We start from the raw sequence: 24,392 nt of genomic DNA, 5'->3' as shown, positions 1-24,392 counted from the left end.
GCTGTGAGACCTGTGTTGTGTATGAATTGAAGCAGTGTTTTGTGGAATCTGTTATGTATCCAGCGGTCATAGCTGGTTGTCACACTGTATAGCGGAGGCCGGCTTGCAGTAGGAGACGCGAGCGTTCCGATTGTAAGCCCGTACATGTCCATATTAGGTGGTATGCATCTGATTCCACCACAGGAACGGAGCAGTATGGACACGTAGCACCCAGTGGTAAATGCGACCAGTTCCACCTTGAGACAACAGCCGGTGTAAGGGCCACCATCCATAGATGACTGCCGAAACATGTATCGTGCGCATCAACAGCACATGCGGTGCGTAACTCTGCAGCTTTATTCAGGCGAAGAGACGGGGAAGCGGCGGCGTTCAGGGCGTCTCCCCGACCACGCTTCGTATCCAGTCAGTGCGTGTCGACACCCTGGCGAAGACGCCGGGCTGCCTGGGGGCGGCACACCTGACTCCCCAGGACGTGACGCCGGCGAGCACGTAGCGGCCGTCCGCGCGACGACACTGCAGCGGTCCCCCGGAGTCACCCTGCGTACAGGAAAGGGTGTTACTACGGTGTCCGTTTTCACTTCGTAATTCACAGCGCTCAAGTGGTAGGTTATAATTAAATGAGTAGCTTGTCCGGACTGCAACGCAGAGACGTCGAGCTCTCACAGCTTCTACACCGAACTGTTCTTTTTGTTCTAGAGCACCGTCGTGCAGCCGAGGAGCCTGTTCTGGCGTTTGCCATTTAACCCGAGCTCTCATTCCCGTTGTCGATCCTCGTCCTCGCAGCGATGTAGTGCGCCTCCGATGTAGTGCGATGCCGACGTAGTGCGATGTAGCGATGTAGTGCGATGCCGATGTAGTGCGTGGTACATCGGGGCAACCTAGCACGAATATTCTTACGCGTGCCACCTGGCTCGAGCTCAGGCAGTACGTGAGAACCGGAGGCGAGGGTCGGATGACGAAGCTAAACGACGCCGATAAAGCGACCGTGACGGCATCGCGAACACGAGCCTATATACCCAGCATCTCAGTCGGTAGGCACCGCCAGCACCACTGCGGACGAGGCCAGAGAGACAGAAAGACACACTGAAAACGCCTGAAGTTTGCAGAGAAAGCGTCGCATAAAAAAAAAAAGTTTCCGCCTTTCTTATGACGCAGCAAATAATTGAATAGGACAACGGCGTATACTTCTCGGCTCAGTGGGAAAGCTCAGTTTCCGCTCATATAGAGGAATACCTGGCACACGGAGCGGCCACCCTCCTCAGGTCCAGCGCAGATCATTGTCTCCTCCTTGAGTTGGTTGAAGCGCCGGTAAAATTCACGACACGTAGAATACTTCAACACGGGCACGTCGGCTTTCTGCAGCTTGGCCGGGATCCTGCCTCCTTCGGACCCTGCGAGCATCATATACAAACGGGAAGTGTTTCTTTTCTCTCTAATTAGCAAAATGCAGCTGCTTGGGTGTATGCTGCGAAAGTACTGAATGCGATGAGTCGAGGATGCCTTTTCACCATGCCTGTTCACGATGAAGCGACTTGGGCGTGGAGTCAGATCGCTAAACAGTGTTTCGGCGAAATTGCGCCAGGTTAAAAAAAAAAAATCTTGGTGTACCTAAACACTTCTTATGGGTTTTGAATGTGAAATCATTAATGTCCAATTGAACGTACCTTAGTGGTCCTTCGAGTTATGAACTCCTCGCAGACAAGCGAGTGCGTTGAGACGCTTGGCGCGATTTGATTTGGCCTTACCGAGGCGCACTTAGGACGCTGGCGAGAGCTTGCGCCGACAAGGAACGCGCGGATAACACAGGCTTCCGAGAGTGAGAGCAAAGGTGACGTGGCGTCGCTTCCGAGAGCGAGAGTGACGTGGCGTCGCAGCGATGCCCTCTCCCCTCATGCAGCACCTGGCGTGCTATTGCCGGCAGCAGACGCTCCCTTTCGCCCGCTCTGCTCCGTCGAGGCGCGCTCATGACGTGGCGTCGCAGCCAATGGGAATTTAGGTGCCGTTTCGCTAGACGACAGACACAGGATTTTTAGCTCAATGGGCCATTGACGCATTCGCATCAACAAAAAGAAAAAGAAGAATGAGAAAGAATAAAAAAGAAAAAAAAATACGAGAAAAAGCGCATACGCGTATAAAGCAAACGGAGTATTGCTGACTGTTTCTTGAGCAAACACGAGTAAGTATCGCCTTACTTTAAGCTTATAAGCTGTTATTAGAGAAAATTAACTTCCAAAGGATTGATTTAAACGCGAAATTTCCGATGGTCGTGTTCTGATGTTGTTCTGACCATGTGTTCGAATTATGTTTGAAGGCACAAAATCGCACGAGACGTTACTTCTCGCGTTTGCCCGACGATTGTGCGCATGTGTGACTGCGCGAAAGGCACGTGGGTACATTTGTTGCTCGAAATCTACCCCTCCCATACGTACTACATTGTACAACGTAGGAGGCCGCGCTTTGGTCCATTTGTCCTATGTAGTCGAGCTGCACTGCATGCGCGGTATATGCAGCGGATGAATACTCCGGAATAAGCTACGTCGCCCTTCGGCTTACGTGGTGCTGCTTTCAAAGTCTTTTGGTAACGAAGCGAAGCGCGTCGTCCTCCTCGGCATTTACGCAGACACACATTTTTGTGGCGCGAGAGATGGCGAGATTGCACAGCAAAATGTCCCCGTGTTTCTCTCTGGGAACTTCTTAATTGGATGGGGCAAACGCAAGAAGCTCTCGCCAAACTTGCTGCGCGGAAGCGACTTGTCACGTGGTAATTTTTTTACATTTCGCAAGCTCTCTTTAGAACCTCGTTGAAAGGAATGCCCGACAGCTAGTTTAACGGAAAATATTCAACTGGCTATTTCTGAATAGCTCTACTTCTTCATTAAAGATTTCGCGTTTAAGTCAATAGTTTAAAAATTAGTCAAGTATCGGTAATGAAGGCCTGACGATCATAGTAAAAATATGACTTGCTCAAGAGTTCACCTATAGCGTCCACCCATTGTGTTCTAAGAGTGAGCTTTATAGCTCAAGGCCAACTCCTATTTCCCTACTCAAATACATCTAAAACGCAGAAATGTTTTCATGAAGCAAGCACTGGGCCGATTTGAACGAAATTCGCTGCCTTTGAGAGATGAAAATCAATTCTATTGACTCTACGGGAAGCAGGATTTTGAGTTAAAGCGTGGAATTTTTTTTTTACCGAAAGTTTTCAGTATAGGTAAGTTTTAAAAATTTGACGTACAAAGTTTCCAAACAGTTTCTTAATTTAATTTACCTTGTGCTCTGAACTTGCAGAAAAAAATGGGGTGAGAAAGAAAAAAGCTGCTTATTAGGCAGCTTAACAAAGCACTCACCTCCCTGATCGTGAATCCGTAAAGCCCCGGTCACACTAGAGGAAGAACGCGCGCCGCTGACGCTGCAGCTTTTTCGTGCCGCGCGCTGGGGACAGCGGAGACCAATGAGAGCGGCCTCTTCAGTGACGTACACGCGGGAGGTTGTTGACATGCGGCCATTGCTATCGCATTACTAACATACGGTCGTAAAGGAAGGCCCGGGAACAAGATATCACTCAACAAAAGAGACCAGTGAGAAATTGCGCTCGTGTTGTCGTCCTATCTTAATGTCCTTGTCCCGCTCGTGCTGTTTTTCGCTGTGACACCTTACCATAGGCGCTATAACGTAAAACTATTCCAAACTTTTCTATTCCAATTTTGCAATCAGCCCTCCGCGATTGGTCAAAAATTTTTTTGGACCACCCCCACTTCACCTGTCTGTCACGCGACGTCACGAAAACCGCGATAGCTCCCCATCTAATATGACGTGTACACACTGATTATGCATGATTTGACCGAAAAAAGAAGAATAGTTATTTCTGATTCAACGCCTTTTCGCGATTAGCCACCGGCTTTTGGTCAAAAGTTTTCGTGCTGCACCCATTTTACCTGACTGTCACGCGACGTCACAAAACTGCAAAAACTCATCGCGTCGAAGTGACGTGTACGCATTAAAGATGCATTAATATGCCGAACAAAACAGAATTTTCTTCTGAATAGACGCAGGCTGCCCCGTTCCGAAAGGAAGAAAGGTGGCTGCCGCCGATCGCTCAGGCGCTGGCGACTCGCACCTGCCGGAGAGCATGGGTTCATTTGCGTATAATAAAGCTTCTTGCGTGACCGTGTAATGTTTTCGAGCATTTTTGACACGTTTACGCCCTCATTCTGTCAACCCTTCTTTGCTGAGGATCCGTTTTAGCGTCATTCTTAAGCTTCCGTTGCATGCCGCCACGATTTTCGGCCAGCCACCGCAAGCTAAGCAAGGGAGAGCGGACCAATCGCAGACGCCGGCACCACCTTCTTCATCCTGTTATCGACTTTTAGTGTAGTGGCTCGGCCCTACCGAATCCCTCTCCACTTGAGCGTGCTCCTCGCCTCTTGTCGGCCAATTAGATAAGACAAGCTGCTCAGTGTAGGCAATGTTATTCGTTTTTCAAGCAAACAAAAGTGGCCTCCTATGAACGAGGAGAGCGTTTGATTGGTCTGTTCAGAAAAACCTGCTGGTGACCGCCCGATGTTTGTTTCGGCGGTTACGCAAATTCAACGTCAGTAGATTGGAATAAAAACATATTGAAGTAGTTCTACGTTTTAGGGCCCATGCACCTCTCCCAGCTGACGATCCTTATATACCGTGTGTTCCGTTTACTTTGTACACTTAAAAGAAGCCAGGAATAGGTACTCGAATTACTTCTAGAAGGATGAATTATCCGTCCAGGCGGTCGTCAATTGCAAGAAAAACAAAAAAACAATCATTTGCTAATTAATATAATTGCATTAATTAACTTCCCAGTCGCCACCTTTTCTTTTACGGCTCGTGCTTATATCGTGAAGTCGAAGGGAATCGTCGTATTTCGTATCTGCACATTTCAAAATGCCCATGTGGAGCAAAATAAACTGGCCTCGAAATTATTCGTTCAATTGGCACGATTACGCGCGCGGCACCGCAATACGCGGCCTCTCTGTCCAACTCCCGTGTGACATAAAAAGCGTGGCGTAAAATGAAGCTGCATGCCTTCGCACTTTCCTCTTCCCACGATCTCATTCTGATTGGTGCTTTGGTGTTGTGCGCAACTCCCCATTGGATGCATGGTAATTAAGCAGCTGGGCCGAGACAGACCCGCTTCATGGCACCGTGTAGGCAAGCTTCATTTTACCCCACCAAATGATATACGTATGCCAGACGTCACAAGGGGGGTGCCATGCGAACCGCGCTGTGCTGGGGGGACGTAATCAGGTGAATTGAACAAATTATGTAACGCCAGTTATTTCGGTTTAGCGCGCGCGGTTTTGAAATGCAAAAAAAAAAAGAGAGAGAGAGCTCGTAACTAGACTTCTATTGTCACTCCCTTCAACTTTCAAACATAAACATGTGCCGCAAAGTTCGTAACTAAGAAGATAAATAAAGCAATTACTTAACGGATTGCGTTGCTTTTTGTTTGCAAATGATGTCCTCCTGGGCAAGTAATTTATATGTAGTGACGTGATTCGAGTAGTTTTTGAAAGCTTTAAAAAAAAGCATTAAAGAAAACGGCATGACGAAGTTACCATTTCAGTTGAGAAGCCGTGCTACCATACACTTGTTCGCTCAATTCGTTTTAACGCCGCAAAGCAACACTATGGGATGCCGTATATAGTTAATTAATTTTGATCACCTGGCGCTTCTTTCACACGTACCAATAAAGGCGCGACACACGAGCGTTTTTTGCACAGGAATGCGACCGGGTATCGAACCGGCGACCTCGTGCTCAGCAACAGAACGCCTGTATAGTCCTTCGCGCCACCTCTGTGGGTTCCATTTCGCTAATTGTCCTGCTTGCCTCCGCGGTGCGATTCAGACGCTGAACCTCACGTAGCAAAACTTAACAACAGGGAAAACATACTTTAAACAGGGCTCGCACATTACGTCTCAGTAAATGACTGTGCAGCGTGTTCTCTTCATAGATATGGGGATAGGGGGGGGGGGGGCAATCGGGTGCAATATACACGTATAGACGAATACACTGACTGTCCCTGGTGAGCCCCCATCCGCTGATGGTGCAGTCCTGTCCTTCGAAGCTCTCGCCCGGCTCGGGCAGGCATACGGGCATCAGGTGCCTGTGCTTCCCTTCGAAGTCCAATGGAGTCCTCAGCTCCAGAAGAGCGTAGTCGTTGTCCATGGTGTTCGAGTTCCACCGCGGATGCGTGGTGATCTGCGCAGAAGGGTGCGAGATATAACTTTGCTCGGCGCCTCGCACCCACGTATATGCATTCTCTCATACTGTTAAACTCGTATGCTTTCCTCATGGGAATGGCCAACAGCCCCACGTGCGACACATGTAACATCGACGAGACGCTAGCACACATTATCTGTGTCCGATCGCGGTACAGTGCTGAGAGACAAGTGATGCGCAGAGTGCTGGACCAGTTGGACAATCGTCCACTTTCAGAACTGAAAGCTTTAGGCCAATGCTCCGTAAGAACATCCGCGTTGAAGGCCTTACTCGCGCTATTAAGGTTCTTGCGGTCCACGGGGCTTCACGACAGACTCTAAGAATGCCGCCCCCTACCGCTCTATAGTGTACGCGCTTTGTTTGTGCTTGTCGCCCTTTCTTTCTATCTCCCCCTTCCACTCTGTTTCTCTTTTTACCCCCCTTAACCCTTCCCCCTTCGCAGGGTAGCCAACCGAAATTACCTCTGGTTAACCTCCCTGCCTTTCTCTGCATTATTTTCTCTCTCTCTCTCTGTCTCTTTCTCTCTCTCTCTCTCTCTCATACTGTTGGGACATAGTTTGTTTTTGGAATGACTACAATAATTGTAGTCATTCCATTTGTTACAATAATTGTCAGGCCACTGACAATTATTTTCAGTGGCCAAAATGTTAGCCGTGCGCAATGCCATGTGAATTGCAGTTTTATTGTAGATACGGAAATAGAAATACGTGTGGGCAATTTCTGCGCGGATCCCCCAACAAAATTCAAGCCTGGCTCCTTGACTCGACGTATAGCGCGTGTGTATACACAGGGTGTCCCAACTATCATGCACCAAGATTTAAAAACACGAAGATGCCACGTAGCTGTACAGAACCAAGGTAATGGTGTTTGCGTCACTCGGAGATATATTATTTTTTTTGCCTTACGCCTGACTACATAGCTAGCCTTAATTAATTAATCAACTTCTGAAATATTATAAATAGGTGAAAAGAGTCGATGAGAAAATTGTAGAGCAACATAAAAAGCACCCGATAAAGTTTTCTGTTGCTCAATACGTGCTAAATAAAAGCGTTTTTTCCAAGCGTGAAAGAAGCCCTCGAATACATGCAAAGTGCCTCGAGCTGCCAGTCGCGCGGCCGAGGTAGTTCTGGTTGGCTACCCTGCATGGCGCAAAAGGGGTAGGGGGGTAAAACGAGAAAGAAAGGGCAGAAGAGGAGAGAGTAGAGGGAGACGAGCACGCACATAGCTACCACGTACCACAGGTAGCAGGCGGCACTCTTAGAGTCTATCACGGAGCTCGTGGGTTCGAATCCCACTTTGGGCGCCTCGTTTTAGAACTACGACTATGGTAGCCTATAGTGCGAAATAAACTCTCGATTACACAATATACACGCGCGGAAGCGTTTATATACTTTCAGCCAGCTCGACTGCAGCTGCCGCTGTGGCAGTGGTATCGTTTCAGCGGCATGTAAAGGCTTGTGCCCGCCAGAACGTAAACGGCGCCCTACCTTCCTCACGAAGATGACGTCATCGGTGTCGTCTTTCCTGGTGATGTCTTGCTCCCCCACCGTAACGGCGAAGCCTGACGGGGACGTGTAATACCTGAAAAAAAAAAAACGCGGTCGTTTGACGGGAATGAAAGACTGTTTCTTTTTTCTCGATGATCGATCAATCAATCAATCAATCAATCAATCAATCAATCAATCAATCAATCAATCAATCAATCAATCAATCAATCAATCAATCAATCAATCAATCAATCAATCAATCAATTTTACTTACAGAAATGGATTCACAATACATAGATCAAAGGGATGCATGTTGAGGAGGAGGCCCATAAGCAGGCACGTACCCAGGATTTTTTTTTTGGGGGGGGGGGGAGGCAACCCAAGGTAACCTTTCTGTGGAAATGAGGGCGGGGGGGGGGAGGTACCTTTTCTAGCACAAATGTGAATAATGCCCACCATTCGCCATAAAGAAGCGTAAACCCGCAAAAGAGAATTGAAATAAGATGCACATCAGAGGTACGCCTGTGAGGTATACACCTCTCCTTTACTTTGCAAACAAGGAACCTCATCAAATGGACTCGCGCATGACAGAAGCGCCGGAAGAACACTTCCAAGAACAACTAAACAAGCGAAAGTGTAAACTAAAGATTTGTATTAGCGTTTTTTGAATTAGCTCTGAAGAGTTATAGAGAAATATATATATTCGCGGAACAATCACAGTTCTTTTGGATCCCTCATTTACTGCTCTGCCAATTTAAGTGCCAAAACCAACTCGTATTCTTATTTGGGAAGTTGCTTAACGATGCGTGGTCACCAGTCCCGTACAACCGCATAGAGCGCAGGACACTGCGGTTCTAGAAATACTGCGCCCACCACGGAAGGTTAGAAAAACGCCCACATTAGCAGAGCAGGCACGTCAGGCGGCTCGACTGATAACGGTAGAAGCGTCACTCAAAACACGCGGAATTATTCTCCGCTTCCGGCGGCGTTTTATCTACTTCATGTTTAAATAAAAAGATGTTGATCCATAAATATTTTCACAAACAACGGTTAACTTTGTTAATTTGTGCTTCTCCTTCCTGCTTGGCTGTTACCTTGGCTCTCTCCCTTAGCAGATCGCTTAATTTCTCAACCGAGGGTCCCGCTGCAGTCGTTTGACTTTGGGACCCTCGCCTGTATACTGTTAACAACCAACTATGAATATTGAATGAACAATAAACTGAAACTGAATCACGTACGCAAACGCCTTGTCTGGCAACATTCTTGTTTGCTGCCGCGAGCGGCGCTGCTCACAGCGTCCTTGAGTAAGGTCACAGCTCATGTAAACGGATACAAGTACTTCGGTGTATGGGTAAACGAAGGCGATAGATATCTGGAGGCAAAAAAAAAAAAACCTCATTCCAACTTTCGTTTCCAGTTGCCAATTTTGCACGAAAAGTGCTATACAATTAGGGAAAAGCCATACGAGGTAACAAGTGGCAGTCATATTGATTATGGGTTTAACGGTTATTGCAGGGCCTGATGATGGACGCTGTTTCGCATTATTTTATTTTCCACCTTATCTAACCCATATCGCGGGTATAAGGTTACGAGAATCTGCCAGCGTCGCGGAGAGCCGTCACTCGAGGAAATAATGAAGCAAAAGGAAAAGTTAAACGCAACTGGCGTTTCCTCCGGCCGCAACTCGTTCCACGAGCATACACACCAGCGGACTACGAACCGAATCCCTTTTCTGGTCTCTCGATCAGTCTAAACAAAGAAGGTTGAACTAACGAAGCAACAGCGACGTACGTGATCGTTGAATAGATGGCGACAACTGAACTCATCACAAGTTAATCGCGCGGGCACCGAATCGACGAGAAAACTAGCCTTCACACCCCAGGAGATGCCGATAACTATCGCCATCCAAAAGGAGTTAAAAAAATGACGACCATTCCACTCTGTGAAGATGGAATTGCAGCGAGAGCTGACGACAGTCAAAGCTCTCAAACGAAAAGCAAAGTGCTTCACCTCCGCCGCGGGTCGGCCCGAAGGTAGTGCAATGCCGGGCCGACCCGCGGTGAAGGTGAGGCAGGCGTCAAGCACTCCCCATGCGTGGGCCCATCCCGAAGATTTTGAAGGGCTGGTTCAGGTTCCAGCTAGAGCCCACAGAGTATGTGCCATTGAGCTTGGACCCTTTTTGCACGTCACCAGGATCGGCCCACATGAGGATTTTTTTCTGTTGACGGACGCCGAAAAAACTACGGAAGGTTAGTCATATACAGCTTTCGCTGTAAAAGGCAGGAAAATGTTGACCGCCGAACAGATTGATTTGTCGGCGCTTTAGGAATGTTTGTGAGGAGTGATTGCGTGGGCGGCCCCCTTCTGGGTACGTGCCTGCCCATAAGTAACAAGTGCGTGTATGCGCGCGTGTGTGTGTGCGGGGGGGGGGGGGAGACAGGATGAATTCTTATCAGAAGTAGATAAAGCAAATTTTCAGCAAGCACAGGTCTGAACTGACGTTACAGAATAGTACAAGTGGTTAAAAAGTACATAGACAAGGACATCAACTACAACGCATATTTCAAGAAGCTGATAATTACACTTATTAAAGCGATAGAAGCAAGTAAGTTTAAAGGAATAGCTAAAACTGCTTAAAGGAAACATTTTTAAATGTGTCTACACAGATTGTTTCAGATGGTTGTGTCACCAAAAGGGGCTTGTTTTCTGTAATTTGTAGTGACTTTCGGCAGGAGAAAGTTATTTGATAAAGCAAACTTCGGTTGTATTTTTATTAGTGAATCGTTGAACTGAAGAAAGCATCAATGGAAGCTTGAAGGTGAATGACCTTAAACAGCAAGACCATCAAACTAAATTTATATATGCAACCTGCCGTTTGCTTATATACCCAGTTGGAGGAAACGAGGCTTAGATTATGACAGAGTCGATGGGCATAGTAAGTACTTCCCCATGCAGCGCTACAAAAAGATTGGGTGTATGAATGAATGCGTGGTAAAATGAGAGAAGTGTAGTAGTGTTGAAAACTAAACCAATTGTAATTACGGCTCGATCTTTTACGGAAACGTTAAGCGCTTGTCAGTTTTGGCGCGAAAGAATCTACATTTAAGAGGAAATCATAGAAAAAGGTGTCCTCACGGGGAGATTGGACAGAAACAATAAGACGATTAAATATAGAGGCGTGCGCAAGGATCGACGGATATCATCAAAGTGGGGTGGTGGTGGCCAAACTTATATGGCAGAACAACAAATCAATGAATGGGACTAGTTGATTCACGGTGTTTTCTCTTTCTTTTCTTTTTTTTTTTGAGTACGCGCTCACTTGAGAGCACAACACGAACAACCGAAACAAACACAAAGGTGTACAGACAAAGTGCGACAAGCAACTGTTTATTTTTCCATAAGTTGTCATAGTTACGTATAGCATACTCGTATAGCTTCCGGCTAACCTTATTGCCCTCTCAACACCCTCCGTCTCTCTAGATAAAGAGGTTTTATTGAAGAGAGAAAAGATCAAGGAGAGAGAGACCGAATTCTAGACTGCGATAAACGCAAATTATACCTGATTAGCTCCAGCAAGCTAGGTGACTCGTTTTGAAGGAGATGCCAATAAAGAGATTATCATCATCATTATCATCATAGCGGCACATTCGCTAGAACATCGCGCTCAGGGCAGTTGCAGGCGGAGGTGCCTTTGACTGGTTCCCTGCCGTGCCTTCATGCGCAATCTGGCCCCACCACACGCGTGCCGTCCCACACCTCCTCTCCCACTCCGAAGAGGAGGAGGGGAGTTGACAATCCTTTAGACATGTTTTTTTCTAACAGCGCTTTCTGTTCGCCCGGCTAGCTCAGTCGAGACGACTTCCGGCCACCGAGCGTGACGGACGTGTGCTTCATGGGCTCCCAAGGAGCGGCTTTAGCGGCCCAGCCGGGTCGCGGTATCAGGAGCACTGAAATGCCTGCCCAGGATTATGAAATGGTTGTTCCGCATCTGCCATCAGGTTCGAGTGTTTTGAACACAGTATTTTTGCATGGTGATGTCACCGCCAGGCCATATCGCGTCGAGCATTTTCGCGACGCCCTAGCGCGTCTGTCATTGCTGCCGGATGTGGTTGCCCTTGGGGCATATCAGATGAACCACCTGTGGGCCGTTACTTTCAACAGCGAAGGAGCGAAGGCAAAGATTCTGCAGGCCGAAGCTTTCAATGTAAAAGACCACCGCTGCGTGGTTATTGACCCGACCAACCGAGGTGTCAGGCTGAAGCTGTTTTGGCTGCTCCACGGTGTGCAAGACGACGACGTGCGAGTGGCATTAGCAGCGTTCGGAAAAGTGACTGAAATAACCCGCGATAAATGGAGGGTTAAAGGCTGCGTTGACAAGGCTTCAACAACACGGTCGGTTACACTGAAACTGAAGGTGGGTGTTATACCATCGAGGACTTGCCACATCAGTTGCGTGTTGGTGAGGACGTTGCTCTCGTCCATGTTCCTGGCAGGGCTCCGCTCTGCCTTCGGTGCCGTGGAAAAGGACATATACGCCGTGAGTGTCGGGTGCCACGCTGCGGGCTATGCCGGCGTTTCGGCCACGATGAGAGCCAGTGCGTGCGTATAGCTACGCTAATGTTACGGGCCAGGCACGAAATGATGAAGTGGCCGAACACATCATGGATGAAGCAGACGCGGTTGAAGCAACCCACGGAAGTGAGGGAGATGATGCCACCAAGGAGTCAACATCCAAGGAAACCGCACCCGCACCCCTTGCAGATACCAGCCAAGCCGGTAAGGACCAAACCCAGCCGGCCGTCGCATCAAAGCCAGCGTTCCTTCCGGAAAAAGCGGATAGCGTGACAGCTGTAAGCCTGGTTACGACTGGGCAGCAGGGCGACAACCAGGAAGACGCCGATACCGAGATGCCCGCCGCGTCAAGTGTAGCAGTGAAGCGGGCTCACGAGGATTCGGATAATCAGGAACCGAGATTGGTCGGTGAACGCGGCGAGGAGCCTCCGCCGAAGGCACCTTCAACGCGCCGCGGACCGTTCAAGCCCAAACCGAAATTGCCACCGGAACGCAGTACTGCGTCTGCTCTCCCTCCGCCTTAGCGGAGGCTACCTTTGCCACAACGGTTGAAGCCCGGTCTTTGATCGGATGGCTACCAACCTCACGCCCAGCCTACGTGTTGCTACGCTTAATGTAAGGGGCCTGTCGGCGCGTAGAAGGCAACTGCAACTGAACCGCCTTCTGCTAGAAAACGAAATAGATTTGCTCGCGGTTCAGGAAACTAAAATTGAAGACGAAGAACAAACAGACAGAATGGTAGCGGTCTATCGTAGCAGATACAGCGTTTGCGTATGTCATGCTGTTGGAAGAGCGGGTGGATGCGTTATTTTTTTAAGAAATGGTATTGGGGCTGTTGATACTGTGTTCTCGTATGAAAGTGGGCGCCTTGTAATGTGTGATTTTGAATCGGATGGAGTGGCTTGGAGAGCTGTGTGTGTATACGCTCCGAATGCAATTGCTGAAAGGGAGAGTTTCTTCCGACAGGTGAAGCCTGTCCTGCTTACTGAGAGGCGGGTGATCTTGCTTGGTGATTTCAATTGCGTCTGTAGATCAGAGGATAGGACAACAAGCCGTTCCTTTCGAGATCGGAGCGCCGAGTTACTGTCCGAAATTGTAGGTGAGCACGACCTTGAAGATGTAGGCTTGATATCGACGCATGAAGGCCAGGCAATGTACACTCACTTTCAGGGAGGCAGTCATGCTAGATTGGACCGTATATATGTTCCTGTCGAATGTTCGCTGTTATGTTCTGACTACCAGACGATCTATGTCTCTTTTAGTGATCACTGCCTAGTCATGGTTACAATCGGTACGAAGAGAATAGCTGCGAAATTTAATTGGGACTTGTGGAAGTTTAATGATAAATTACTGGAAGATGAAGAGTACGTGACTAAAGTCAAGGATTATATAGCGAACATGCTGCGAAGTAACTCCGGAAGTTTTATGCAAGTATGGGAGCAGTTCAAATGCGATATTAAAATAGCCGCTATTGATAGGTCATGTGCGCTCCGGCGAAAAGAAAAACAACGAGTTAAAGAGCTGCAGAGTGCTCTAGATTTTATGCTAAGTACGGAGTGCTACGAGCCGGGATTGTTCACAAGGGAAATTAAAGAGACTAAAAGTAAGCTCGAGGCAATAGACGAAGAAATGTACCGTGGCGCAGTGATAAGGGCGCGTAACGAGAAACTGTGGTCCGGAGAGACGCCTACCAAACGCGCGCTCAGTGATGAAAAAAGGCACGCTTTGTCGAAAGAGATAACGGAAATATGCTATCAAAACGAAATCACAAATCGAAGAGAAATAATCAAACAGGCATTCGTCGAACATTACACAGATATTTTCAGCCTTAATACTCCGGACACTGACTACTTCAGAACAGAATTCCTATCGCTGATGCCGAGATTAGAGGATGACCTTGTGCACGCTCTAGAAGCCAGTATTACGGCTGAGGAAATTGAATCAGCGATTCTGGAGCTTAGTTCTAACAAGTCACCTGGGCCAGACGGTCTCGGTGCATCTCTATATAAAGCCTTTAGAACAGAAATGGCAGTCGCACTTGAAAGACTAATTAGTGAATTCTATGAAACGAAAACAAGTCCTCCATCCTTCCGAGCGTGCCACGTAGTACTAATTCCTAAAACGACTGATCCGATTAAGTTACAGTCTGTTGAATCATACCGTCCCATCAGTCTAACAAACGTGGACTATAAGATATTCATGAAGATTTTAGCTCGTCGCCTTCAAAGTGTTATTAAGTCACTTGTAGGGCCACATCAGACATGCGGCATAAAAGGCAGGTCAATCTTTACCAATGTTCACACAGCTAGAACTGTCCTTGAATGCTGGGACGGAACGTATGGGCGCGTGGCCATGTTGCAATTAGATCTCCACAAGGCGTTCGATAAAGTCGTACATGAAGTTCTGTTCTTGATCCTAGACCATATCAATGTTGGAAATGTTATTACAGAAGGTGTTAAAATGATGTACAATGGTTGTATAGCGAAGCTGATAATTAATAGGCAGCTAAGTGATGGTATTCCTGTGCTGTCGTCTGTGAGACAAGGCTGCCCTTTATCCCCCCTGCTTTTCGCTCTCTACCTCGAGCCCTTTTGTTTGCGGCTGTTGAAGAGCCCAAACATTCGGGGTTACACTTTTCATAAAACTGAAGTTCGAGTTTTAGCATATGCTGATGATGTAGCAGTGTTTTGTACGGACCATGACAGTGTTAAAGCGGTTGTACAAGAGGCTGTAAAATTTTGTACTGCAAGTGGAAGTGCTATTAACTGGAACAAGTGTCTTGGTTTTTGGCATGGGAATTGGCAATACAAGCCCGAGACTTTTTGTAACATGAAATGGGCAGTAACTCCAGGCACCTACCTAGGTGTCCCCCTCGCACATTATCGAGATAGCAAAGAATATTGGGACAATGAAGTAGTGCGAATGAAAACCCAGACCGGCAAATGGGGAGGGCATAAATTTTCAATGTTTGCAAGAGCCACAGTGTGTAATTTGTTTTTAGTCGCGAAAATCTTTTATGTGATGCAAGCGTTATGTCTGACGAGGATGTCTGTGCAAAAGCTACATAGAGTATTTGCGATGTTCATTTGGGCCTCAACATGGGAACGTACAAGTCGTAGTAATCTGTTCCATAGAGTGTTGAATGGGGGGCTGGGGTTGTCACATTTGTTCCTCAAACAGATTGTAAGCAGGTTTCTTTTTTTGCGTGATCAAAAGGATTCTTTTCTGAGAACAATGATTCAAGCTAGACTGCGTGATTCATTGCCTGATTATGTAGTGTCGTCCATGCATACGGGGCCAATGCCTTTAAGTGCTTTTTTGCGTGAAGTGGTCGCATCTTTCCGAATACTAAAAGCAAGATTTTCCAGTGAATATTTGGCCGTTGTTACTAGTAAGAAGTTGTACAAAGATCTTGTTGATGTATTCTTGCCTGTACCGTTGTATCGTACAGTATTTGTTTTAGGTTCAGAACGAGATGTTCTTAAGAGAGTTAAACGAATGCCGGTAAGAGCTTCTGTTAAATCTTTCTTTTTTCAACTACATACAGGCACTCTCCCAGTGAAACCGTGGCTGCAAAGCAAAGGCATTTTTGTACCTTGGTCTGTGAATTGCTTTATATGCAAAAAACCGGAGACGATTGAGCATATCTTTTTGGACTGTCATGACGCAGTGTTTTTGTGGGATATTCTAAAACGTAGCCTTAAAAAGGAGTTGCCCTTAAGTGCTTTCGGAATACGCTTCCTGCCATGCGCGGAACCAGAGGGAGTGCCTGTCGATCTGTTAATGCTTTTGTGCATGCACAGTGTGTGGCGAACGCGTATGGATATTAGACATGAGCGCATTGTTCAGGCCCCTGCACATGAATATTTCATTGAAAGTGTGTTATATATACGCGAATTTTTCTGTGCACAGAGTGACCCTCCTGATTGGCTAAGTGCTTTGGACAAAGTGACTAGCCTACATCGTTCTTATCACACCACACTGATCCGGCATTGACTAGTTGTTTTTATGGCCATGTAATACTCACATTGTACCTTCTTTTGCCAAGCCGGTAATAAAGAAAAAAAAAAAAGCCCGGCTAGCTCAGTCGGTAGAGCATGAGACTCTTAATCTCAGGGTCGTGGGTTCGAGCCCCACGTTGGGCGTTAATTTCTTTCTCGTGTACGAATTTTTTTTTTCTGATACGTCACATGTACACTGAACTTTAAGAAGAAAAAGAAAAGAGCGAAAAAGAAATACAAAAAAGAAGAACGCTCCTCACAGTCTTTAGAGTGCACGTAGGTGGTACAAACGCAGGTGGTAAAAATGAATTTGGGGACCTCCCACATACTGCGTCATTCATAACCCAATGTGAAGTTTGTGGACGTTGAACACCACACATTTTTTTTTTCAGATGTGCATCTTGTATTTGATCGAATCACCTTTTGATCGATTCACTAGAGAGCTTTAGAATAGGGGCCCCGAGCGTTTTGGGGCCCCAAAGAAATAGCGTCGAAGCCACTGCGCATGCGCGAGACGCAAACTGCGTTTGGGGTTTGCGTTGGGATGCTTTTCTGAGAACAATGATTCAAGCTAGACTGCGCGATTCATTGCCTGATTATGTAGTGTCGTCCATGTACACGGGGCCAATGCCTTTGTGTGCTTTTTTGCGTGAAGTGGTCGTGTCTTTCCGAATACTAAAAGCAAGATTTTCTAGTGAATATCTGGCCGCTGTTGCTAGTAAGAAGTTGTACAAAGATCTCGTTGATGTATTCTTGCCTGTACCGTTGTATCGTACTATATATGTTTTAGGTTCAGAACGAGATGTTCTTAAGAGGGTTAAACGAATGCCGGTAAGAGCTTCTGTTAAACCTTTCTTTTTTCAACTACATACAGGCACTCTCCCAGTGAAACCGTGGCTGCAAAGCAAAGGCATTTTTGTACCTTGGTCTGTGAATTGCTTTATATGCAAAAAAACGGATACGATTGAGCATATCTTTTTGGACTGTCAGGACGCAGTATTTTTGTGGGATATTCTAAAACGTAGCCTTAAAAAGGAATTGCCGTTAAGTGCTTTCGGGATACGCTTCCTGCCATGCTCGGAACCAGAGGGAGTGCCTGTCGATCTGTTAATGCTTCTGTGCATGCATAGTGTGTGGCGAACGTGTATGGATATTAGACATGAGCGCATTGTTCAGACCCCAGCACATGAATACTTCATTGAAAGTGTGTTATATATACGCGAATTTTTCTGTGCACAGAGTGATCCTCCTGATTGGCTAAGTGCTTTGGACAAAGTGACTAGCCTACATAGTTCTTATCACACCACACTGATTCGGCATTGACTAGTTGTTTTTTATGGCCATGTAATACTCGCATTGTATTTTCTTTTGCCAAGCCGGTAATTAAAAAAAAAAAAGCCCGGCTAGCTCAGTCGGTAGAGCATGAGACTCTTAATCTCAGGGTCGTGGGTTCGAGCCCCACGTTGGGCGTCGCTTTTTTTTTTTCTCGTCTACGAATTTTTTTCTCTGATACGTCACATGTACACTGAATTTTAAGAAGAAAAAGAAAAGAGCGAAAAAGAAATACAAAAAAAATTGGAGGACGCTTAAGCTTCGCCTTCAAGAGTGGGACGCGACAGCGTTCCCGTCGACCCGCCAAGGGGTATAAGACAATGCGCTACGGCACAGCGATCACTTACGATGCGCCCCGCATCGGACTTAGCGCCCACCTATCACGCGGTGAGCGTCGAGCAACGCAGCGTTCGCCGCGGCAACGAAACGTGCGCCTGAGCGAAAGAAACGAACCAAAGAACTCGGTGTCTCGGAGGGGAAACGATCTACGCCAGCCGTCAGCCGCCAGCCGCCAAACGTCGTGATCGGCACGGGCAGAGAGATAGATAGTAATCTAAACCGGCAGCACGGCGAAGCGTCGTCAGGGGAGAGGGAGTCCCGCGACGCGCCTGGCAGCGGTCCCAATGCGCGCGCGGCGCGCCTCCTGTCGGGGCAGCGCCGTACATTGAGAGGAGGGGGTCTTCTGTGTTTGCCGCAAGATGGCTCTGCGTGTGCGGAAAGCGCAGAAGAAATGCAGCGGAAACGCACTTCGCAACTCGTGTAATTGTGACTTCTGTACGTTACATGTTCATAATTACCGATATACACCGCAGTATAACTTTCCACGGCTCGTTTCGAAGGCAACACCGCATTCACTAGAGGCGCGTTTGCACCGCTTGGAAGCATCGAACTCGTGGCTGAGTGGTAGCGTCTCCGTCTCACACTCCGGAGACCTGGGTTCGATTCCCACCGGGCCAATCTTGGAAGTTGCTTTTTATTTATGAAGCGCCTGCCGTGATTTATCGCTCACGGTCAACGCCGCCGACACCGACGCCGACGACACCGGCTTTTCTGCGACACGAGCTCCTTAACGCTATCGCGTTAAAAGAAGAACGCTCCTCACAGTTTTTAGAGTGCACGTAGGTGGTAAAAACGCAGGTAGTAAAAGTGAATTTGGAGACCTCCCACATACTGCGTCATTCATAACCCAATGGGAAATTTGTGGACGTTAAACACCACACATTTTTTTTTTTTCAGATGTGCCTCTTGTTTTTGATCGAATCACCTTTTGATCGATTCACTAGAGAGTTTTAGAATAGGGGACCCAAACGTTTTGGGGCCCCAAAGAAATAGCGACGAAGCCACTGCGTTTGCGTCTAGCGACTTCGCGAATTAACCTGCACAAACACAACGTGTCGCGAGTGATGAACACTGACGGAAGGAGGTAATTAAGCATCGATGACTCTGGCTCTCACCCTGTGACGCAGTGCGCCGCCGTGAGCACGTAGCGGCTGTTGATGATGGAGCCTCCGCAGGTGTGGCCCCTATCCATGTTGATCCTGGGTATCACGCGGCGCAGCGATATCTGCCAGGGAAACTCGAGCGGCCCCGCGTTCTCGCCGCCCACGATCCTCTGCTGGTGCTGAGAGGAGCGACCGCGGCCTCCCCAGCCCCACGCGTCGTCGCACTCCGACCCCGCCGGAGCGCTCGGACCACGGACGCCACACCCTAGAAGGTGGACGAGAGAGAGAGAGCAAATGATAAATGAAAGGTAGGGAGGTTAACCAGGACTGAGCCCGGTTGGCTACCCTACACTGGGGAAAGGGAAACGGGGACGGAAAGATTAGAGAAAGAAGAGAAAGTCCACTGGGGATATCGATCAGACACTCAGTCCGGATTACAGACGCTGACTCAATCCTGTATCTTTCAGATATCGCAGCAGCGCTTTTGTGGCCTTTTGTAGCTGCGATATGCGAGGCCATGGTCCCAAGATCTTGTTCAAGGTGAACGAAAATTCGTGCGAGCGATATAGCTGGCATCCACCCCACCATATAGCGCGGAGCTACTCGAAAGGCTGGCAGACTGGACAAAGTCTAGCTAACCTCCCTGCCTTTCCTTCCTTACTTGCGTCTCTCTATTTTTCTCTATACTCAAAAGGAAACGGGTGGTTTCTCAGAAAGAAAGCTGGGTAATAGAATAAGAAGTGGTGGTGTAGCGGTAAATGCAAGAGAAATGCGTCAGCGTTACGTCGCACATCCTAGGAGTCCTGGATCCACGATTACAACTGTTTTCACCACGTTGCAAGGAACCACCGCGCTAGTTGCACTACATCTATTATATACTCCCTTCTAAGCTCTCCCATTCCATTTTTTACCTCTATCACATGACCGGCTTACCACATTTCGCACACGTATAAACTTTTTTTTTGACATGCTGATGTTGTCGCGTTAAAACTCGTCGTGGCATCGAATCCGCGCACCATTATTCGATCTATGGAACCACTACATTTCCGGCGCAGTTGCTCCTTCAAGTGAACTAACCAGGAGGCTAGCAGTTGGCAGCGCAAGGAAGAAGTACTCGACGACGTAAAGCACGAAAACGTCGAACAATCGGTAGAAAAATCATGAGACTTCATGTCCCGAGGTAGCTGACGGAATACTAGAAACGCCACAATGAGTGGCTGTGGGTTGATCAGCGCCGCTGGTTTTTTTTTATTTCTTGGTTCTAACATGCACAGAAACCAGCCTTTCTACGAGCAACTGTGCCGGACGTATGGCTTTAGAAATGCCACAACATTGTGAACTTGTATATACGCATTTCCTTCTCCTATCAGCATCATCATTCATCAGCCGTTTTCCCTCCCGTCTCTTTTCCACAGTGTGGGGTAGCAAACCAGAGCAAGCTATAGGTCCTGCCGACATATCTGATTTTCTGTAAATAATTATCTATCTATCTATCTATCTATCTATCTATCTATCTATCTATCTATCTATCTATCTATCTATCTATCTATCTATCTATCTATCTATCTATCTATCTATCTATCTATCTATCTATCTATCTATCTATCTATCTATCTATCTATCTATCTATCTATCTATCTATCTATCTATCTATCTATCTATCTATCTATCTATCTATCTATCTCTGCACACAAACCGCGATGCACGATGTTTGTTTGCATCCATGCCCTATCAGAACGGAGCCCTGGCAGCACGCGATCGAATCCACGACTGCTGAGCTTACTGAGAAAGCTCAGTCGAGTTATGCGGAAATGCACGACAGAAGTCGAATTTAGCGAAGCTAACTTGCAACGCACTATTTTGACTCAAGAATGGGACATGTAACGAGCAAAGACGGTACGTATAGAAAGTGGCAAATTTAACAAGAGCGCTTGTCCGACACTATACTTGTGATCGATTGTTGGCGCTCAAAGATGAAAGGTCTGTATCTCGCAGTTTCAGTTGTAATGATTTTGTCGCGCTCGTTACTTTTCCTAGACGACAGAGGTGAACATCTCTCGGACTGCATTGATAAACAGGGTGTTCCAGCTAACTTTAGCCAGAGTTTAAAAACTTGCCCATTCACTCTAAGATGACGTGACGAAATGCACGTTGCTGACTATTGTATGGAGTTAGTAACATTATTTGTTCTAGTCTTCATAATTACATAATTAGTCAAGATTAATGAACCAGCTTATGAAGCAACGAAGTTAGGCAAAAAAATTCCAATTTAAACGTTGTAGAGCGTTTTGTAAAACGTCCGATTAGACAGTTTCTAACTTTCTATCTATTAGGCATTAGTGTTTTCCCGCTTACTGCTGATGCCCAGGAAAAAAAAAATACCACGTGACACGTCCGCTTGCGCGCCGTGATTTCAGCGCTCCCAAGCGCTCCGCGTACAAACGAACATAGCATTTAGTCTGGTGTGCTGCCGCTGCGCCTGCTTCCCTCACGGCGATGAGCTTCCCTCACGGCGATGAGCTTCCCTCACGGCGATGGGCTTCCCTCACCGCCGTGAGGGAAGCTCATCGGTGACGTAAATCGCACATCCAACGCCTGCGTCACTGCCCTGTCGCATATTAAGCGGCAGCACACCCTGCTAGATGCTACGTTCGTTTGCACGAGAAACGTTTCAGAGCGGTGCAATCACGACGAGCCAGCGGGCATGTCACGTTGTTCTTTTTTTTATTTCGCGCGCACCTGCAGTAAGCGGGAAAAACACGAATATCTAATAGATATAAAGTTAGAAACTGTTCAATCGGACGTTTCACAAACCGCTCTACAACTTGCTAATTGGAATTTTTGGCTAACTTCGTTGCTTCAGAAATTGGTTAATTATTCTTGACCAATTAGGCAATTGAGTAGAATAAAAAAGATAGTGTGACTTACTCCGTACAATACTCAGCAACATGCATTTGGTCACGTCACTTTAGAGTGCATCGGCATATTTTTGAACTCTGGCTAAAATTAGCTGGGGCACCCTGTATACTGCCGCCGGCCATTGTATGCCCGGAAACGTCGTGAAGAATTACTTTAGTACTTTGACGTAGCACGTTTTGTACCTATATACAAAGGCAGGATGCGTGTGTTCTGAGGCCGAGTGAACCGTTACCTGTCAAGCAATTAGCAATTCAATAAGTTGTGCAAGGTGCTGCGCAATCGTCTTACGGAGCATGTCGTTAAACAATTTGAGCATAAATAGGTGATATACGTCTGCAGGCTAATTTTTTAACAGTGTATACACAGTGTGATTAGAATGTTTAGATGTGACCACTTTCCTTAGTTAAAGAGGATACTTTTCTAATGAGATTTCACAGAGTTTCAAAACCATACGACGGCAGCTGTTCCCTACAGCTAACGTAGGTTTTGGTAGTGGTGGTTCGAACAAGATTTCACTGACTTTAAAGAACGTAGGAACCGGCCCGAGAATTGCCAACGGCCCCGGACGTTACGGGTCCTTCGCACAATGTATTAAAACATCGTAATTTGATAATGTTTAGACATCCGTTCGTTTCACATTGGGGTCATGTGTCGTGAATTCGCGTTTAGATCCTCTCACAGCGTGAGTGCGATGCGCGGATATTGAATGACGTGCGATTTTGAGTGTCAACGAGCGCTCAACTGTTTTGATTTGTTCTCTCTGTCCCTGTCAGCAGCGTTCCCGTGGGTAGAGCGTTCTGTATTATGAAATATGATCAAGAGACGACTGAAATCAAACGTGTATTAGGATTCAACGTCGTATATACTGTGTGCGCCATTCTTTGGAGTGGTTATAACGCCACCAAAGAGCGAATTTCGCCCGTGGTGTTCGTGCAGGTAGGCTAAATAAGGACTGCAAGTTGGGCAAACTTAAGTCCAAATGGATTCATTATAACTGATGAATAAAAGGAACGAGGACGCCAACAAAGAAACGACGTCAAGAGAGAGAGAGGTGTGCTAATTAGCACTTCATCTGATCGAGTCAGCATAACGTACCAGTCGTTCATTGACTCTGGCCTTGGCCAAAACACCACCCAGGGATATGGCGAACGACTGAACAAAATGCAGCGCGGCGAATCGAATTTAAAACTGGGTGGACCCTACAATCACTCCAAAAGCGAGACTACACCGTGACGCCCTGCTCACAAATTCTGGCACACAGCTTTTTATATTCTATATAACTTGTAAACCCAAGCAGCCTGTTACAGGGGGTGTAGACGAGAGTTGGGCGTAGGGAAGGGGGAGTTGGGTATGTACTTATTAACGCCTCTTCTGATTGACTCAACCGTCACCAGAAGAAGCCACTTGGCGACTGACTGGGACCTGTGCCAAGATACCGTCCTGCTATAAACTAAACCAAGTGCACTGCAGTTTGACAAAGCCCCCTGCTCCCCAACAGAAGCCTTACGCATCTCCCGTTTAAAGATAAGGGACTTTCAATAGATCAAATAATAGGGAAAAAAAGCTGGAGCAAAGCTAAGAAGTGAAACACGAGACCGAAAGTGCGGTGTGCGTGATGGAATAAAAGGCGGCTCACTTTGTTCGGCGCGGGCAACGATTCCAGTAACCGCCGCAAACACCACAACTGTCGTCACGGCGAACATGGTTCCAACTGTTAGCCTGGCACAGTGTAGGAGGTTCTCCTCCGTTATATTTCGGACTCCGAGAAACAAGCAGGTGGCCTCTCACAGCGCTAAGCGAGACAAGCGTTTCCGTCTTGTTCCTCCTTCGGGTTTCATTTGTTCCGCGCAGGAGGAGATTTATTGTTACGGGGGCCGAAAGGTTTTTTCGCATGTGCGTCCACGTTATGCGGGCAGTTGCGACGAGTTCAGTGAACCCCCTTCCTTCCAATCGTGACGACATCTGACGGCACAGTGAGGGACGTGGGAGCCATGCTGGTCCTCTGTGCAACGATGGATGGATGGATGGATGATTGTGGCTCAACCCTTTGAATCGGGCGGCGGCGACGCGCGCCACCTAGCCTTTAATGGTTCTATATGCATGTATACCTATGTATTTACTCCTTTACTTTTGCGTTGATATTGTCCACCAATCAGATAGCCTCCGTTTAGTTATTTCTACCTGTTCAAAGTCTATCCTACTTTCACTGTCTTTAAAACCCAAGGCTTTGAATAGTTCCCCGTTAGATTCAACTGTTCTTTGCGGAATAGCGTCGTCTATACACTTGCTGCGAGCCTTCTAAAACTCGTACAGCGCAACATAGAAAGGAAGAAACAAGCCGAGCCGGCCAGATGAAAGAACAGAGCGCTGAACTGGTACAGCG

At 47.2% G+C, this 24,392-nt stretch overlaps 1 protein-coding gene, 2 non-coding genes and 1 pseudogene across 3 annotated transcripts; 3 read left to right on the top strand and 1 right to left on the bottom strand.

Moving 5' to 3' along the window:
* Window positions 1-299: 299 nt before the first annotated feature.
* Window positions 300-23,803, bottom strand: LOC135908491 (trypsin-1-like). The gene is made up of 6 exons (XM_065440296.1): window positions 23,646-23,803; window positions 19,103-19,355; window positions 7,744-7,837; window positions 6,052-6,235; window positions 1,234-1,391; window positions 300-537 (listed from the first exon to the last, which is right to left on the bottom strand). Exons 1-6 carry the CDS (start codon window positions 23,710-23,712, stop codon window positions 370-372), a joined length of 924 nt encoding a protein of 307 aa, XP_065296368.1. The 5' UTR covers window positions 23,713-23,803; the 3' UTR covers window positions 300-369.
* LOC135908490 (uncharacterized) lies at window positions 11,603-13,161 on the top strand (annotated as a pseudogene).
* TRNAK-CUU (transfer RNA lysine (anticodon CUU)) lies at window positions 16,388-16,460 on the top strand. Its single transcript has one exon. It is a non-coding gene; the product is annotated as a tRNA-Lys (tRNA).
* Window positions 17,714-17,786, top strand: TRNAK-CUU (transfer RNA lysine (anticodon CUU)). Its single transcript has one exon. It is a non-coding gene; the product is annotated as a tRNA-Lys (tRNA).
* Window positions 23,804-24,392: the final 589 nt, after the last annotated feature.

This window comes from Dermacentor albipictus, chromosome 3 (genome assembly GCF_038994185.2).
Source record: "Dermacentor albipictus isolate Rhodes 1998 colony chromosome 3, USDA_Dalb.pri_finalv2, whole genome shotgun sequence".
In the NCBI taxonomy this organism is placed as follows: Eukaryota; Metazoa; Arthropoda; class Arachnida; order Ixodida; family Ixodidae; genus Dermacentor; species Dermacentor albipictus.
The sequence above is the reverse complement of the archived record's forward strand: the minus strand, read 5'-3'. Positions and strand labels throughout refer to the sequence as shown.

Coding starts and splice junctions, on each gene's coding strand:
- LOC135908491 (XM_065440296.1), bottom strand. CDS start 23,712: ATGTTCGCCGTGACGACAGTTGTGGTGTTTGCGGCGGTTACTGGAATC. Junction 7,838..19,102: donor GCGGCGCACTGCGTCACAGG/GTGAGAGCCAGA, acceptor TTTTTTTTTCAG/GTATTACACGTCCCCGTCAG. Junction 6,236..7,743: donor ACGTCATCTTCGTGAGGAAG/GTAGGGCGCCGT, acceptor CCTTCTGCGCAG/ATCACCACGCATCCGCGGTG.